Genomic DNA, 17,973 nt, shown 5'->3' on the forward strand with positions numbered 1-17,973 from the left:
TTGGTTCTTTACCAATAAAACTAAGAATATATTACTAAAAACTTGTACCTTTATTTATATTGTGATGTTTCGGAGGGCGCACCGGGACACGTCCCGGTGTCCCGGTGGGCCAGCACGGGCCTGGGCATAATGTCACTATACCTAGGTAAATTAAAGAGTTTGAAATTATTCAAAGGCATATCAATAGATAAGGTGAATTTGTAGCTAAAGAACAGTTTTTTGTGGGGGTAATTAACTTTTGTATGTTGCAGATACGAGGATGAGGAAAGTTTGACGGTAATCACAATCTTCCATGTTAAACACGTCTGGTACCTAGAGTACTTTAAAGATGACGTGTCAACTTGAACATTACTCCAAGGAGGAAGTGCGCTGTGTTATTCGTTTTCTATATGCCAAGGGACCGAAACCAATGGATGATACTGAAAAGTATGAGATTTACAATGCATCATCAACGTCACGTAACATCATCTTTCTCTCTTCATAAATCACCACATCGACGTCACACACATTTCTGTCGGTAATGGATTTTGCTAGTCTGCCAATTCTGTCATCATGTCACAGTCCTTCTACTACTTGCAAATTTGTTGCACCACACATACACACACTTGTTTTCCCGACATAACACTCTGTCCATAGCGCTCTACCAATTCTCGACGAATGTCATATGGTTTCTGCCATTGACTATGAAAAAGACAAATAACATAGTATACCACCTCCTTGGAGTAATGTTTAAGTCGATGCGCCACTTTTCAATTGTTCTAGGTATCAAATGGATTGACGTAGCAGGTTGTAATTGCCCTCAGGCTTCCCTCACCTTGGTATCTGCAACACACAAAAATATGTCAAATAGCCACACGAAAATTTCTGGATTCACTTAAAATCCACGTTTGTAAGTTTCTTAATCAGGTTTGGATCACAAATATACAAATTATATATTCTTTCTTTTTGAATTTCTATATCAGAAATTGCTACATTTCAAGTATTCCAGAAATAGGTCTATTTTTATCCATATTATGCTTTTGGTGAATATTAGTGGTAAACCAGTCACTTGAGAGTACAAGCCAGCACAACCTAATACCGGTCCCGAGCTCGAATGAATGATGAGTGTTAGCGTCAGGAAGAACAACCGGCTTTAAAATAAGAACTGCCAAAACCAAAATATGATGGTACGCTTTTTCGTACCTCGGAAAATCCTGCGGCATTCACAGAAAGTGACACGCAAAGATCTCGCCTGTCCCTACTGGAAAGTGAACAAAAGCTGTCGAGTACAAAGGTGTCTAAACTCATGAGGTCGGCACTCACGAGTTCGCAACTCACGAAGTGAGCGTGAGGTTGAGTGAGCGTGAGATCAAGCTGGTGATGTGAGCGTAAGGTCAGACTGGTGAGGTGGGCATGAGGTTGAGTGAGCGTGAGATCAGACCGGTGAGGTGAGCGTGAGGTCGAGCGAGGGGGTGGTCGAAATGAATTTGTGAGCGGGAGGTTGAATGAGGTTGGATCAAAATAGACACCTAGTTCTTCCAATAGCAGGGAGAAGTATATTGTAATTCGAAAACACTGTAGATTTTTTGTTCTCTACACAAAAGCTTCTTTTTCTCTATCTGAAGATAACACCTATTGTGAAACGACCATAGGTATGCAGGGAGTATCTTTGGTCCGCTGCCTTTTTTTCTTTTTTCATTTACCAACTTAGGATAGAAGTTTTAGTGTCTTTGTGATCAGGGATTTCTTAGAAGCAAGTAGAAAATAATCATGGAATGTCTTGATGTTTTGTCAGGTACACTAGAGTATTTTGCCTCCAAATCCAGTCAAGAATATTCATAATTTAGTATCATAAAATAACCGTTTAAATTAAATTGTTTTGTATTTACCTACATTTTTAAAGATACATTACCATCAAAACTGGTTTGAATATGTTTCTTTGTACCTTTAACTATAGTTTTATACTGTGATTTCGCTTGCCATTGTTTAATAGGAATTTTGTAGGCTAAATCAGTGTTTTATTTACGAATTTTCTAGAGGGGAGGGGAATCTTGAATCTTGGGCTAGCAGTTAACCACATAAGAATTGCAACCCTCCCCCGCCCTCGGCAGAGGGAAGCTCATCTTTCCAAATACTTGGGCGCAATTTCCCCCCGAATATACTATTCTCCCCCTAAACAGAGTGCTTAAATTCTTGGCGAGATACCCCCTCCTCAATGAGTTTCCACACTGCTTTGCATGTCGAATACATTACAGGCTAAATCACGTAGTAACCCTTGTCCATTCTTTCTAAACAGGATCAGTCGATACCGTATTTTCTTTTTTCACCTTCCGTCATAATTTTATCCTTTCAAGCCACAGAGAATACATTCATTCACCTTCACAGTTGCCGTTCTTAAAAGGAAAATTATAGTATTAAAAGTGGGATTCTGTCATTTTGAAAGAAAATATACATTCCCCCCGAAAAAAAAGTCTAACGGGTGGAACCAACGTTCTAAAACCAGCCTGTGGGCACCCCTGCCTACTCAAAATTGAAAACAGAATTTACATATTTTCTGGCCGAGTATTTGAGAGACATTATTACATCTTGATAAGTATATAGAATTTCATATACGCCGACTATTTACTTGGAAATAAAATTCATATAGTTAGGAAGTAATTGTTTTCGTATAAATATAACTACACAGAACAGTCATAAATAAATGTTTTGCATTACTAGGGTAAATGTGCCAGTCCTCGACTTATACCATTTATGTAATCTTACAAGAAGGCACACTTTGGTAAGTGAACTTCGGGGCCATTTTCTGCGAAGTGGTAGTGCTCATTTAAAGAGTTAATATTACAAATCGTTAGAGCGCAATGGGCAAAAATGACGGAGAAAAACCGTCTTAAAGTTTTCTATTCGACGCATATATCGTACGACGCGCAAACTTATCAAGTGACGGCGTGGCAGAGTGAGAAGAATCAGTAACTCAAGTGCAAAGGGTCCCGGGTTCGATTCACGTTCGAGTTAAACCTTTTTTCTTGTTTTTTGCTTCAACCAATAAAGTAGGCATTTGTAGCTATAAGTAAAATATTAATTCACCATATGTTTATAATGAATAAAACAATAGAAATTTTCAATCACTTGTAAATTCTTTTGATGTTCCATGTTAACGAGGAACAAAATTTAATCTCTTCCGTAAATATTATTGTTACTGCAGTCGTTGTGTAAAAAATGTTCTTGAAGCTTCGTGTCTACATCTGTGGACAGTGTAAGAATTACAAGGAGAATGAGGGTGAAATCTGCTTTGGTTATAGCAACATCCAGTATTAGCAAAGGGGATTTCCCCCCCTCAACTCCTTTGTAAATCGCACACTGTCAACAGATGTAGACACGAATCGTCAAGAACATTTATTACACAACGACTATCGTCAAGGGCGCCGATCATGGGGGATGGGGGGCCGTCTCCCCCAAGCTCATGTGGGACCCATGAATTTTTATGAATATGTATTTTCGTATGTATTTTTTAGTGTTACATGTATTGTTGTATGTATTTTTTATGAATGCCCCCCCAAAATTTGCAGAGAAATCGGCGCCGTTAAGTGTCGTAACCATGATACAACTCGTGATATCAGTATATTTACGGAATAGATTAAATTTTCTTGTTAGTTAACATGGAACATTAAAAGATTTTACAAGTGATTTTAACATTTCTATTGTTTTATCCATTATAAACATATGGTGAATTAATATTTACTGTTGAGATATTGTGAGTTGAAAATGTCTCTGTGCAATAAATCTTACAAAAAGTGAAGGAGCGGGTTTTCTGAATGTGTGGAATGTGACATGAAGTATTTTTGAAGTCTTCGAGATCATTTTTGTAAAATCTGTTTTTAATTTGGTCAGTCGGTTGAACTGTCATAATCGAAAATGTAGAATTCGGTCAGTGTGCTAACGTTAAATTTTTCAAAACTTTCTAACAATGAACATTCTTTCAACGAAATATCTGTACCTTTATTGTTTCACATGGAAAATAATACTGTTATTTTTTTCTTCAAACATACCTTTGTCAATTAAAATCGAAGCTCAAACATGTTCGGAATGTGGCAAGGAATTTCCAACAAAAAAGGGTTTGCGCACACATAAAACTCGAAAACTTACCACACAGAAAATACATACAACCAATACGGAGGATTCTGTTCAAGAGCTGACTAAATTAAAATCAAGCACTTGGCTGAAAACGAATCCCAAGAGGAGCTGGAAATGTAGCAGCAAGAAAACTCTCATCTGTAGTAGAGGAATGCATCGACAAAAATGATTTTGTTTCTTGTGGCCGCGGTGGCTCAGTGGTAGAGCGTTAACCTCTGGTGCGTAGAGACTCCGGTTCGATCCCAGCCCCCGGCAAGGGGACTTTGTGGTGGGCAAACATCGTGTGCGTGGGTTTTCTTGGGGTTCTTCCGTTTCCTCCCACTATTTCATCCATTATTTCATCACCACCCTCTCCTTTGGCCTAACCGGGGTAATCGCGGGATGTTAAAGATTTAATTTAGAATGAAGCGTTACGAGATATGACAACTATTCTTAGATGCCTAACCAGATTCCAAACCTACTTCTCGCTAGTTCTTACCTTTTTTGCAATATGTATTGAATCCGCAAGTTGTAATGTACTTCTATAATTTCCGATTTCGGTGGGAAGATAAGGATGGTAACTAAAGGTATTCTTGGGATGTTTAATTAATTGCAAAAAGAAACGCTTATCTCTATTACAGTTTTTACTTTATAGTGATCAACGTTAGAACCAAACGTGGTTAATTTCTGCCATTTTCAGTTTGAATAGAAGGTTAAGAGTGAATGTGAGAATTTTTCTTAGAAAACTACATCGATTCTTAAAAAACAACTCATTATCTTTTCTTTATATATAGTTTTTGATCTATGTAGATCACTACTGAAAGTTACAATGAATTTATATCACTTCCGACTTTAGTATATTGTTAAAGATGTAAATGAAAGGTCTTCTTCGGACTCTGGATAAATTGCAAGAAACCATGTCTCGCTATATGTTACTGTCTTTGCTCTATAGTAATCAATGTTAAACCGAAAATGGCTAATTTTTACCTCTACCCATGGGTAAATCATCTTCATTAACGAACTTTTCGAAATAATTATTTTAGCTATCGATCCCAGGAAATGGAATTCAATAATTCACTTGCATTTAGTAGTTTGCGTCTGAAGCAAAAGTTGTATAGGCGTACGAACTAATATTACAATATTGTAAATTCCACTTGGGTGATCCTGATAAATCGACGTGTGTTTGTCATATTTGGTTGTATTACGTAGTAATCCTTTGGAACAGAACGTTGAAGTATTGAAAGTCTAAGTCGTGTTATATGAATAGTTTTCGTTATGTTGAGAAAGTGGTATCGGTATACCTTGATATTGAAAACAAGAAAACATCGAAAACTATCCAAATACTGAAAACTATCGAAAAATCGACATCGAAAACTCCTGACATTTCAAACTATCGATCGATACATCGAAATATCGCAAATCCTGCCCACGACCCTGTGCATCAAAGGTGCGCGTGCTAGCCAATAGGCTAGCGGGAAGATCTATGCCCAAACTCACGAAATCGACGCTCATGAGTTCGGAACTCACGCTCAGTCGACCTCATCCTCACGAAGTGAGCGTGAAGTTGAGTGAGTATGAAGTCAGACTGGTGATGTGAGCGTAAGGTCGGACTGGTGATGTGAGCGTGAGGTCAGACTAATGAAGTGAGCGTGAAGTCAGACTTGCGAGGTCAGCGTGAGGTCAGACCGGTGAGGTGAGCATGACGTCGAAATGAGTTTGTGAGCGTGAGGTTGAGTGAGCGTGAGGTCGAAATAAGTTTCTGAGTGTGAGGTTGAGTGAATTTAGGTCAAAGTGGTCACTTCTGGTCGAGTAGTAGCAAACCAGGTTAAAGAAGCTAGTATAGATATGATTCAGAACCTTAAATTTGAAGGGCCAATAACCGGAAAAGGAAAGAAAAAGGCAAATCTAATGGCAAAAAGAAGAAAAGAAGTTATGTGCTGTTTAAAAACAAAATAGCCGAAATAAATCGAATAGGTATAAACTATTGTATAGTGGAGCAAACCAACAAGGTAAAAATTGGATTGCAATTGACGGTTGTGGTGAAATATATCCATGTATAGTTAGGAAAGTAGAAGGAATGATAAGATAATGAGTGTCAAGTTATACTTTGATGAAATGTTTTATGTTGTGAACATTTATGCCTCGTAAATTGCATGCGAAGACGAAGAAAAGGGCACTTGGAATGATTTGGAGCGAGAATTAACTAGTATATCAAAAGGAGGAAGAGTGGCTCTGGATGATGATCTGAATGGACATGTTGGTGTTACGGAAGAAGTTTTTTCTTCAAGGGTCCATGAAAATTGTAATGTTAGAGAAAATAATAGCGAAGGAGCGAGATATTAAATTTTACGCTGGCATTTGATTTTGTTATACGTAAAACATTCTTCCAAGTTGTTCCAGTTATATATAAAACTGGAACAAAGGAAAGCCAATACTTTTTTCTCTTATGTACAAGATAACACTTAAAAGAGATAAGTAATTGTAAGCTCATAAATGAAGAAGCAGTTGGAATAAGATGAATGAAAAAATCAAGTGGAAAATCTTTAAAATTTGGCTCATCTGTTGCCAAAAATTGTCATTTTGACGTATAACCTCTTCAGTCCCAAGCTGTTAGTTGGAATCGCAGAGATAGGAGTTTTATATATTATGAAATTGGGGTGCTATGAAACACATAAATGACAGTTTCGTTGGGGTGGGGTTGACGGGATGGGGTGGGGGGCCTGTTCAGCCGGCTGAACATTTGTAACAAGGCACTATATTTCTGTCCATAATCGGATACTTATCTCTGGAAGAACAGGGAGATTCACCTTCTTAAATTTTGAGTAGGGGAGACCGGGTATGGTTGTAACACGTTTTGGTTGTAACAAAGCGAGTAGTTTCTACGCTAATCACTAGATGTGGTTCAAGTGCCGGTCAAAATACAAGCCCTTCATGCACGTTCAGTCACTGTTTTTGTGTGAGGTAACGCGTGTTCGTCTTGAAGTTATCGCGGTTTTGGTGTTTTTTGGGCAGGTAAGTAAATTTTCTATATCCCTGAAAATATGTAATATTACAATATGTGTGCGAAACATTTAGATAATTTGAGTAAAATATTAAAAAGGATACTAATGAGTATTTGTTTACGTACTGAAACCAAACACAGAATCAACACAATTTTGCAAGTACTCTGGCAAAGATGGCTACCGCAGTATGAGGTTGGTTGTAACAAAAAACATGGGTCTGGTTGTAACGCTGTTACAACCATCCCCCACAGAGTAAAACAATGCATATGTAATTAAGTTTGTAATATTTACTTGAAAAGTGTTTACCTAAATAGTGATTCTGTTACATGAACATTGTTTTTCCTCTCTCTCTCTCTCTCTCTCTCTCTCTCTCTTTCGTTCTTTGAAAAGTATTTCAATTCTCTCATAAAAGTTATGTAGCTACTTAACGACACACAGCGTAATGTTTACTAGGTATCCGCTGCTATAAAGGATACTGGGTTTATCTTTCTATTGAAGCAGATGTAATTTTAATCTGTAATAGTGAAATATATGGTTCATCTTGTCATCTGACGAAGACAGTGATAACGCAATTTGCCTAGTTTGTTGTGAATTACTTTCCAAAAGTGCGCCAAGAGAGAAATGGATTCAATGTAATTTTTGTCATGGATGGGCTCATGTTGTCTGCACCACGGTGACGGTGAATACAAATGTCACAACTGTGATTCAAATGATTCAATGTAGGTAAAAGTAAAAGTAGACTAGGTAACTGAAAGTGTAAATTTGAGTGTCGAAGTGCATAGGGTACTAGAGCAGATGTCGATGTCAAAATTTAGATGAGCATAGGGTCTAGTACTATGTTTCATATTATGGTTATTATAATAAATGATCTGTTGACATTTTTAAGTTAAAAGAAATATGTCAAGGTTAGTTCGGGTTATATTTCTCTAGGTAAATCTGATATGTAAAAGGCAAAGTAAACCTAAATATATCATACAATTCTGTTCATTCATCAAACTATTAGCTATTTTATTGTATGTATACTGTATACTGTAGAACTAGCTATCCATTTGCTGCTAAGATATATTTTCAATGTGACGAGAGAGTTATATATAAACATATAAAAAAGCACAGTACTTTCATTAGTCATACAGTTCTCTAACGTATTCTATGTCACTTTCTGAACCTGAAACAGAGGAACATATTAAATATCGATCTTATAAACTAATTTTGTGTTAATATTGTAATATATGTAATAGCAATGTATCCACTTACCAAAGATATAATGCGTTACAACGAACCCCAATCACTGTTACAACCAACCTCAACGTCGGGGTTGGTTGTAACATTTGGATAGTCTTGGTTTTTCCACTATATCTCAGCAAATACTTTACATTATCTGATATTTGCTAGATATTTTGGGAGAAGGATGTCCAAACTTTTGATCACGTGCAAAAATTCGTATTTTTCTTCAATTAGAGTCTAGTTATGGATAAAAATGTAAAAAGTGCTACAACCATACCCGGTCTCCCCTACATTTATTTCTATATTTATCGTACATTTAGTTATGTATGTTGACTATTTTAAACTAATATGGAATGTGTACCAGGGGCGGATCCAGGACCGACTTCTGGGGGGGCGGTGGGTTGTCATACTGCAATTTTTAAGGGCTCCGAACTTTGGGATGGGTTATATATATAATAAGAAAGTTTCGTCTTCTGGGGGGGTATCGCCCCCCTGGATCCGCCCTTGATGTGTACAATATTTATAATGTGTTTATATCGATAATTTGTGAACTATTAGTTCTTTCCATTTCATTTCCCTTTCTGCATTTCATTATCCGGTTCACTTTCCATAGAAATCATAGAAACAGTTCCTGTTTTCCTGAATGCAGAATAATACTGCACTAGACACATTTGGAACCTGTTGATTTTGAACACCCTGGTTTATTGTTTATATGGATAAACAACTAGAAACAGTTCTTTACCTGGACATTCGACTAGCTACTGGCACGCTTAGTACTAGTCCTGTTGCCAGCCCTTATGTTGAAGCCAACGAACATTCATTAATAATTATATCGTCGTAGGAGGCTTCTCCTTAATTATTATGCACACGTACTCTGTATTTCTAATCACCTGTGTAGATTTTTGTGTGTCATGGCCGGATTTACGACCTCTATGCTGCACGTCATCGCTGTACACATGGTCCGTCCATGGTACATCCATGTGTGTAAGAGTCTCCTTTCTGACGAATTTGTGTGGCCCTCTCTTTCGTTGCTTCAATTTTTTGTTGTCCCGTCAAGGCTGCTTCGATCACCACGGTTTGAATTACGCTTGTCTTCACACCCCAAGCAGCATACTAATTTCCAGGTGTACCAGCAACAGTTTGCCGCACTCTTACGGATGATTTAAAGAGGGAAATTCCGTTGGCTGTGCCTTTGTCATTGATGAGAGCAACTCAGAATATAGCTTACATCGCCTGTGATCCGTATATACTGCTTAATTTATTGCCATTAAGCTTGCCCTGGAACATGTTCTCACGCTCCCGTTCCGTCGTGTGCTGGCTTGCATCGATTCTCAGACCGTAATTAGGGGCCTCCAGAAGTCTTCACTAAGCACGGCTTCGTTGAAAACATTTTTCTGAGATCCAGCCATCAGCTCTAACACCAGGACTGTGTCATCGTTGTTTGTTGGATGCCGGGTCATGTTGGCATCCGGGGAAACGAACGTGCTGCCACAATCGCCAAGAACGCCGCCTTGCCTGAAGTTGCATTGGAGCATATTCTTCCTTACTGCGATCTTTACTCAGTTTTCCTCCTTGATACGCACTCATTGGCAAGCAGTTTGGGACAAGCCTAATGAAAATGAACGCAGTTAAGCCGCTCCTAGGAAAGTGACATACATCTAGTCATCGAGATGAAGTATCTTCTGACGCGTTTTCGTATCGGACATTCTCGCGTGACACATGAGTATTTGCTGCGTGGTTTGGGCCGTCCATATTGTGACGAGTGTATTGTTCCTCTGAGTATTCAGCGCATTCTTGTGGAATGTCCTGAATATTCAGATCTCAGAGAACGTCACGGATTGCCTTGTACCTTTACCCGCACTTTGGTGGATGATGATGGTATTGTTAGCTTGGTACTTCAGTTTCTTCATGCTTCTGAGGTTGATCACATTCTCTGTTCTGTCTAGTCTCTTTATTCTTTTAATTGCTGCTACGCTTTTAACTATTGTTCTATCTTTTTATTGTTTTATCTATATTTATTGTTCTTTTTATCTATTTTTATTCCATATATTTATTCTTTTATCATTATTTTTTTAATTTTGCAGCACGTTTTGTTTTTATATATTCGTTTTAGCTTTTCCTTGCTCTTCTATTGATGCAGTACTTGTGCGAGCAGCCGTGTCCGTCGTGCCACGAACACATGGCATCAATGCTGAGGTCTCCATTCACTCCCCCCCCCCCCCCGAACTCAGTCATACATACAGATTACTAAACTGGTAATTAGAAATATTAATAAGCTGGATACACTCATCCCGTCAATGAATGCAGCCTAAATTCAAAAATTACAAAAATGTGGAGCAACATTATGTTTACTTCTTCCTCTTCAGAGCTTAATACTTGAATACTAACTGTTTCATTCTCGATCCATCACTTTCATAAGTGTCAATAGCGCTTTCATCAATCATTTGGAGTACATCATCCTGGTCAAGGCCTCGATCTGAAATGGAAATCGAAACGAGTTTTCTCTTTAATTAACCAGAATTGTCAAGTTCTAGAGTTAATTCGTTAAAAATAAACGCCAAATTAACATTTAAAATAATTCATACAACATTAAATAAATACAGCAACAATTCAAGCTAGTTAAGCATCCAACCCTGGCTACAAGCCTAAACAATTATACAAACAATTGTTCAATGTTTCTAGGAAGTAACAATAAAAATGAAATACGATGCAGTAGTACAAGGATTAGCCAGAATTTTATCAGTTGCGTACGATTGTTCAGCCGGCTGAACATGCCAACAATGGCGTCTTATATTTCCAGACTTTAGTTCATATCAATGAAATTTCTTACTAATAATACACAACAGACATTTCTTGATAAGCAAGAAGCGAAATGTATTCCCTAAAATAGGTTTTATAATGAATAGACGTACCTTTCTGAAAGGACGATGCAGCTTCCCGCTTCTCTGGACGTCCAGCCATACTTCGGAACACAAAACAAACAAAAGAGACGCGACACTCGCACTACTCACGTATACAGATAAAGTACAATGTTCAACGAGCTCGATGACGGAACTTGAGTGCATTTGCCCCGTTTGCAATAATACAACGTGTCCTTGAAATTTGTTCAGCGGGCTCGACACTCAGAATCCAAGAGGAATGGCAAAATTGGAAGAAAATATGTGGCGTTTTGTGTGACTACAGAATCAGGGATAGAGTAAAAAGATTTACAAAACAGGTGTTATGCCAGCAATGATGTACGGAGCAGAAGCACGGCCAATAAAGAAATCACAGAATGTTACTACCAAAATGAGAATATTATGTGGTTGTGTGGGATGATAAAAAGAGGCAGGCAAGGAACGAGAACAATCGTGATTGAAGAGATATCTAAGAATATCCAAGAAAGAATCTTCAGTGCTATAATCATCTAATGAGAACAAACGAGTATATGGTCAGAAAAGTTATAGCAATGGAAGTGGATGGGCTGGTAAGCAGAGGGAGACCAAAAAATTTAATGAATAGTAGCTGAACCTGCGCTGTCTACACAGCGCATCATTTACATCTCGGCATGAATCTCCTTGTCATTCCCTAAAACACCGGTACATGTCCCTTTACAGAAAGAAGTGAAGGACGAATGGACTTACAAAAGGAATATTCCTGTAGAGGATTTTTATCTTAACACTATAAAATTATTATTGCCATCACTTTCCAAATCAAAGAACCATTACAAATATACTTGTTCCTTTCATATACCTTTCTCAACTCATACATGTACTATGTCATTATTTTTTTTTGTCAGTATTTGAAAATTGACCTTTCATTGAAGTATTGATTTCAAACCGAAATATGTTATGAAACAATCAAACACTTATCTCACAAACTTATGTAAAGTATTAACATTATTACAGACACAATATAATTGCAAGCAAACACACTTTTGGGAAAGGTTTTCAAAGATGCCAAAAACAAAGAAATGCAAGATTAATAAAAATTTATTTACATTAAAGAATTATGCTATTTAATATTATGCACTTTTCCTCACATAATAAACAAAACAATCACTCACAGTTGGGTAAATGTGAAACTCGGGTGTTGTTGATGAATAAGGCGATCTCAATGAAACCCAAAATATAGAAGTATTACAAAAATATCCCGAATGACTAATGTCTTGCGCTTCTGCTATCACAATTACTCGGGTACAATTTAGTTGCAAGCACATCACATTGCCATATACAACAATCCACGGGCAAAGACGTCCTGACCGTAATGTGTACTTACAATTTTTAATTCGTATGACTTGGTCCTGGATTTCTATTATGAAGCTCTCAATCTCCCCAAAGATGCACTCATCTGTCAGTGACTTTTTGCTCAGTGTTGTATACATGTGTTCGACAAAAATCCTTCGTATATTCCTCATGTAGTTCCTTGAAAGGTAAATTTGACACATAAATTTGAGATTCATTCTCCGATGTTAATAACATTCACTGTGGGAATTTCTTTGTTATGACAAAACTTCTCTGTAGACAACATTTTTTGTATAACATCCTGTTTCTAAGAAACCTTGATTTTTTGTACTTGAAATGTAGACCCTGATGTTCTCTTTCTTCTTACATCTAGAGAAAGCTACATATAATTGACCATGAGTGAATACAGGTCTTGCCAACAAAATTCCCACACGATCTAACGTCTGTCCCTGTGCTTTATTTATGGTAAGTGCAAAGGCTATTTTCACAGGAAACTGATGTCTGCTAAATACAAACGGCAAATCTGCTGATGAAGATGTGAGTGTTATTCTTGGTATAATGGCTACGTCTCCTGTATTTTTGCCAGTAATAATTCTAGCTAATAAAACATTCTTTTCCAACTTCTCTATCAGTAGTCTTGTGCCGTTGCAAAGACCTCGAGATGTTTTCAAATTCCTCAGAAGCATAACTATTGTTCCTACTTTCAGAATAAGGCGATGAGGCGGCAATCCTGATGGAGTTAAAGTGTTGATAAATTCTAGTGGATAGTTTCATTGCTCCTGTGGGTCATCACATTCAACACTATCCGCGCTCAAATATACACATTCATGTCCTTCAATTCGTTTTACAATTTGCTCATTCACAGCATCAACATTTTCATTAGTTGGTGCCAAAATCACTCGAGATCTCATTTTTTTAAAATCTTGTAACGAGATTGAAGTTCCGAAAATGTCATCAATAATGTTAGAATGAGAAATGAAATCTTCAGGAATATTAACACTGTCATTTCCAAATATAGTGGTCTCATTGAGTTCACCATTATCTAACCTAAGAAGCCATTCTGAAAATTTATATTCTTCTGAGGACAATCTCTGGTTTACATTCAACTTCATGCATATAAATGAAGACCACAAAGTACTTCTCTTAATACACTGCTCAATAATTTGTAATTTCGAACCATGTTTCACTACAGGCAAACATTGTCGAAAATCACCTCCAAGGATCATTACCTTTCCACCAAAGGGACTTTGTGAGTTCATTAAATCTTTAAGAAATCTATCAACTACATCTAGAGCGAACCTTGGTGCCATAGTTACTTCGTCCCAAATAATAAGAGCTGTTTCCTTAATTCGCTGTGCTTGTGGACTCGAAAGTCGCAGATCAGGTGTTGACCATGGTTCAATTGGAACTGGTAACTTGAAAGTAGAATGAACAGTGCGACCTCCTTCTAATAATGCAGCAGCAATTCCAGTCCATGCAATAGCTATAACTGATTTGCCCATACACCTTAAATGAGAAATGAGTGTGGAAAACAAATATGATTTACCACTGCCTCCCACCCCATCAATATAGATATATCGCTTTGACTCCGATTCATTTTCCACAGCATTCATAATGGTTTCAAAAACATGCCTCTGCTCATCATTTAATGTAGCAATTCTATTTTGCTCTTCGTCCACTATTTTCGTTAATTTATTGAAAGTACACTCTTCAGAACGTGGACATCTTAGACCAAATTCAGCACATGTTTTCCCATACAAACTCAATGTGTCCTGAATATCGAGTAGAGCAAAATTTTCTACTTCATCACCTACATAGGTTTTTAAAAAGTCTTCCATCAGTTCACTTTTGTACTTATTCCATAAATTCTCTGGATATACTGGATTGCAGAATACAAATATCAATGCTAACAATTGTCGTAACTGCTTTGGCATCCTAAACGACACTGCTTCAGTCATACATCTATCCCATTCTTCATCATCTTTTAAGAGATTTCGTCTCCTTGCTGCTTCTTTAAATGTTTCACAAACAACTCCATCCACAGTCTTCAGCTCATTGAAATTACGAGGCCCTTTTACATGCAGCAGCAAAAGCCGTAGGTGAAATTTTTCACTTTCCATTGGACTCACAGTGTACATACGAGTCACAATTCTATTTTCACCTCTTTGTCTTTGCTTCCATTCACCATTGTAAAACACGTAATATTCAGGAATCTCTGTATAAAGGTACTTCCTTGCATTTTCATCTCTTACATTCAATTTAAAGAAAGCGGTCAGAGTAGTATTTCTTCGAGCGGCTCTCTCAAGTGCTACTTCTTCATTGCCAGCTTGAAAATACACAGGTTGCATTTCTGGAAGATGAACAGCTAATGTGATGACATGGTGAGATTGATCGTGCATTTTAAATTGAAAAAGCCTCCAAACAGCCTCAGGAGCACTAACATATCTAGTGTCAAGAAACATTTTAATTTCATCCCAATCCATGACTCTATTTCCCTCTCGTGTAATTTCTACATTTGCACAATCATGCCCCTTGTATACATATTTGTACAAATACTTCACACATTTCACTGTTGAACAAATCTCAACGTTGATATGGCAATTGTATTTCAGAAGTAAATAAGGATTGTAAGGAACGACCCATCTATTGTCCACTCTGTATTTCAAAGAACCATCTTTCTTTAGAATATCTATGTGTCTATTATCATCTCTCCTCCTATACAATGGATAACAATCAACATTAACTACACTGTCATTACTGAACTGTTTGGGATACTCATATTCGCAATGTCCCTCAGTCATACATGGGGATGCTTCATTCAATGTACCACACGGTCCATGAATCATATTTGATCTTACTATTCTATGCAATCTGGGTTGATTTACAGGGTCTGGTATTTCTGCACAAACAACTTTATCAATATCATCTCCATCATGAAGTTTGTCCTCACCTGCCAATGTCAATAGTATGTGTGCATGTGGTAGTCCTCTTTTCTGAAATTCGATAACCATTACCATTGTTATAATAGTACCAAGAACGTGTTTATTCAGAAGATCATCCAATAATTCTTTAACTTTCATGTGAAAGACTCGTGCAACCATATCAGGACGATCATGAGCTTTTTGAAATTTCTCTATGTTCCTTTGAATATCATCCCACAATGGGTTACATGTCATGGTAATGAAAGGATCTGGTTTTCCAAACTTTCGCACAGCAGCCATGGCATCCTGATATCGCGCTTGGTATGAGCGTTTGCTTCCTTGGAATGTAGAAGGTAGAATGAAAATTCGTCCTGCAGGTACACCCCTCATGTTACATTCATTACTAATGTAATCCATCAAGCCACTGTATAATTCAACACGTAGCTTCTCCTTATTGTTTCTGATGAACTCCAGTCGGTTACCTTCAACTTTCACATACGCATCAACAATATATTGTTGTGTTAATTTACCGGCACACAACACCTGATTAAAACCTTCTCTAACTGATAATCGATAGGAATAGAACTGTAGCAGAGTCACATTTCTATTACCAACGCAATGTTTTATATCTGTGTTCCAACCCTTCTCTCCGTGAGGAAAGAGTAGAGGGTATGTCATGGGATCGACATTTTCACTCAATGGATTAATACGTTCAAGCTTCCCAGGTTCTGTGTGTATACAAATATCTCTATTAGTAGGTGGTTCACCATCATCTCCACAAAAAATTACAGCAACCTCATTTGCACGTGGTACATTATACCGTCTTGTTTGAAATGTATCACGGTTTCCTGTAATCCACAAAGTCAGTTTTGGATAATTTCCTACCATGTTTTCTCTTTGACTTTCATAAACATCTTTCAACATTTTTAGAGACTGAGCATAAACATTTACGGACCGTATGAGCTTATCCAAATTTCTCAGAATACGCTTATCTAGACCTTTACCTTCATTGTTTTTAAATCGTTCATTCAAAGCCTGTTCTGAATCAAGAAAATATAATTGGGCATACTTTGCAGTTTTATTTTCTGCAGGGAACAATGATGATGTGTTATGATAAATTTGACCGTGAATTTTAAAACAATATGGGCCTTTACCAGTCAACGTTTCAATGGATGCACCAAGAGAAGCAAATGCGAAAGCACTATTGTATGACCTAATATTTTTTCTAAATTCACAACATGTATGATTACACTCACTTAATAAATCTTGTAGATAGACAGGATATGGAACTAATGGATCGAGTGATACTTTTCCATTGTGACAACATTTTGAGAAAACAGACATGTGCTTTGGATACTCTGCAGAGAAGTTTAAAGAATGACAGTGCTTGCATTTTCTATCTAGATCACCACAGTCATATATAAATATTTCATGATCGTTTTTTTTCATTTTGTATATACGCAGCACAATATTTGAGGTGTTTCTGTTTTCTTGAGTTACTGATACTGGATAATCTACACCGTCTATCAAATTCACTTTCATTTTCAATTTTTCTTTTTTGCCTTGTAAGTGGCTGCATTTTCTCGATATCTGTCTCCTTTTCTCTCTTTTGACTCATTTTCTCCGACATTTTACTTACGCAATCGAGTTTTTTTGAATCGGTTTCATTATCTCTCATCTTCCACTCGTGCTCTACCTTCTTCCGTCCCTTTTTGAGGGCCGTGGGCAACGAATCCGCGTTCCTATTTTCAGTCTCATACAATATTTCCGATTTTTTCAAGCAATGTAACACGTCATAATGACCCCTGTCATATTCTCCACTGAATAAAACATTTATACACTTTTGTAAATTGTTCCCATACACTCTCGGGCTTTGTTCAGGAAGATTTTTGAGGAAAACTCTTATAGTTACATTATATTTGACGGCAATCGCTCCAATTTCTACTTCGCCACCATATACACCATTACGGTTCATGTAACTACTGTAAGCGTCCTTCGACACACTTTCGGATAAAAAATTGTATGCTTCTAAAAAGAGTACATACTCGTCCCAATTTCTCAAAACTGTATCTACTGCTTCCCTTCGAATTTCCATGAAACTTTCGACGGACCCCAATAGCAGTAGGGATAAACACCTAAATAAACAATTACCGTCACCTATCATTGGGATAATTTCATAAATGTTACTTCCTAATTTTATTGTCTGAAGTTCTATGTTCACACCTTTACTTTTCTTGTAAGTTTCTTTTCGCTTTACTGCCTCCTTTTTACCTGTTAATGTCTTTTTCCTTCGTCTTGCCATAACTATTGGCTATTTTCTTTTTGACTATTAGAAGTATTAAACAGTAGTTATATAAGTATGTGATAGAAATTGTCTCCTGTACTTACAATAATGAAGGGCAGTAGGAAAGAAATTAGAATCTTCACAGTACTTCTACTACGAATGTTCAGCACACACAGATTCAAACTCAAGATACGGTAGTTTTAAATCTCTCTGAAAGCACACAGAAGAAA

General features: G+C 37.2%; 2 protein-coding genes across 2 annotated transcripts; both read right to left on the reverse strand.

Moving 5' to 3' along the window:
* Window positions 1–12,795: 12,795 nt before the first annotated feature.
* On the reverse strand, window positions 12,796–13,224 carry LOC145682057 (ATP-dependent DNA helicase PIF1-like). Its single transcript, XM_081753655.1, has one exon. It carries the CDS (start codon window positions 13,222–13,224, stop codon window positions 12,796–12,798), a length of 429 nt encoding a protein of 142 aa, XP_081609781.1.
* An 84-nt stretch (window positions 13,225–13,308) lies between these two features.
* LOC145682058 (uncharacterized) lies at window positions 13,309–16,383 on the reverse strand. Its single transcript, XM_081753656.1, has one exon. It carries the CDS (start codon window positions 16,381–16,383, stop codon window positions 13,309–13,311), a length of 3,075 nt encoding a protein of 1,024 aa, XP_081609782.1.
* Between the last annotated feature and the right edge of the window lie 1,590 nt (window positions 16,384–17,973).

Source organism: Thermobia domestica, chromosome 3, assembly GCF_964235325.1.
Source record: "Thermobia domestica chromosome 3, izTheDome1.hap1.1, whole genome shotgun sequence".
Lineage (NCBI taxonomy): Eukaryota > Metazoa > Arthropoda > Insecta > Zygentoma > Lepismatidae > Thermobia > Thermobia domestica.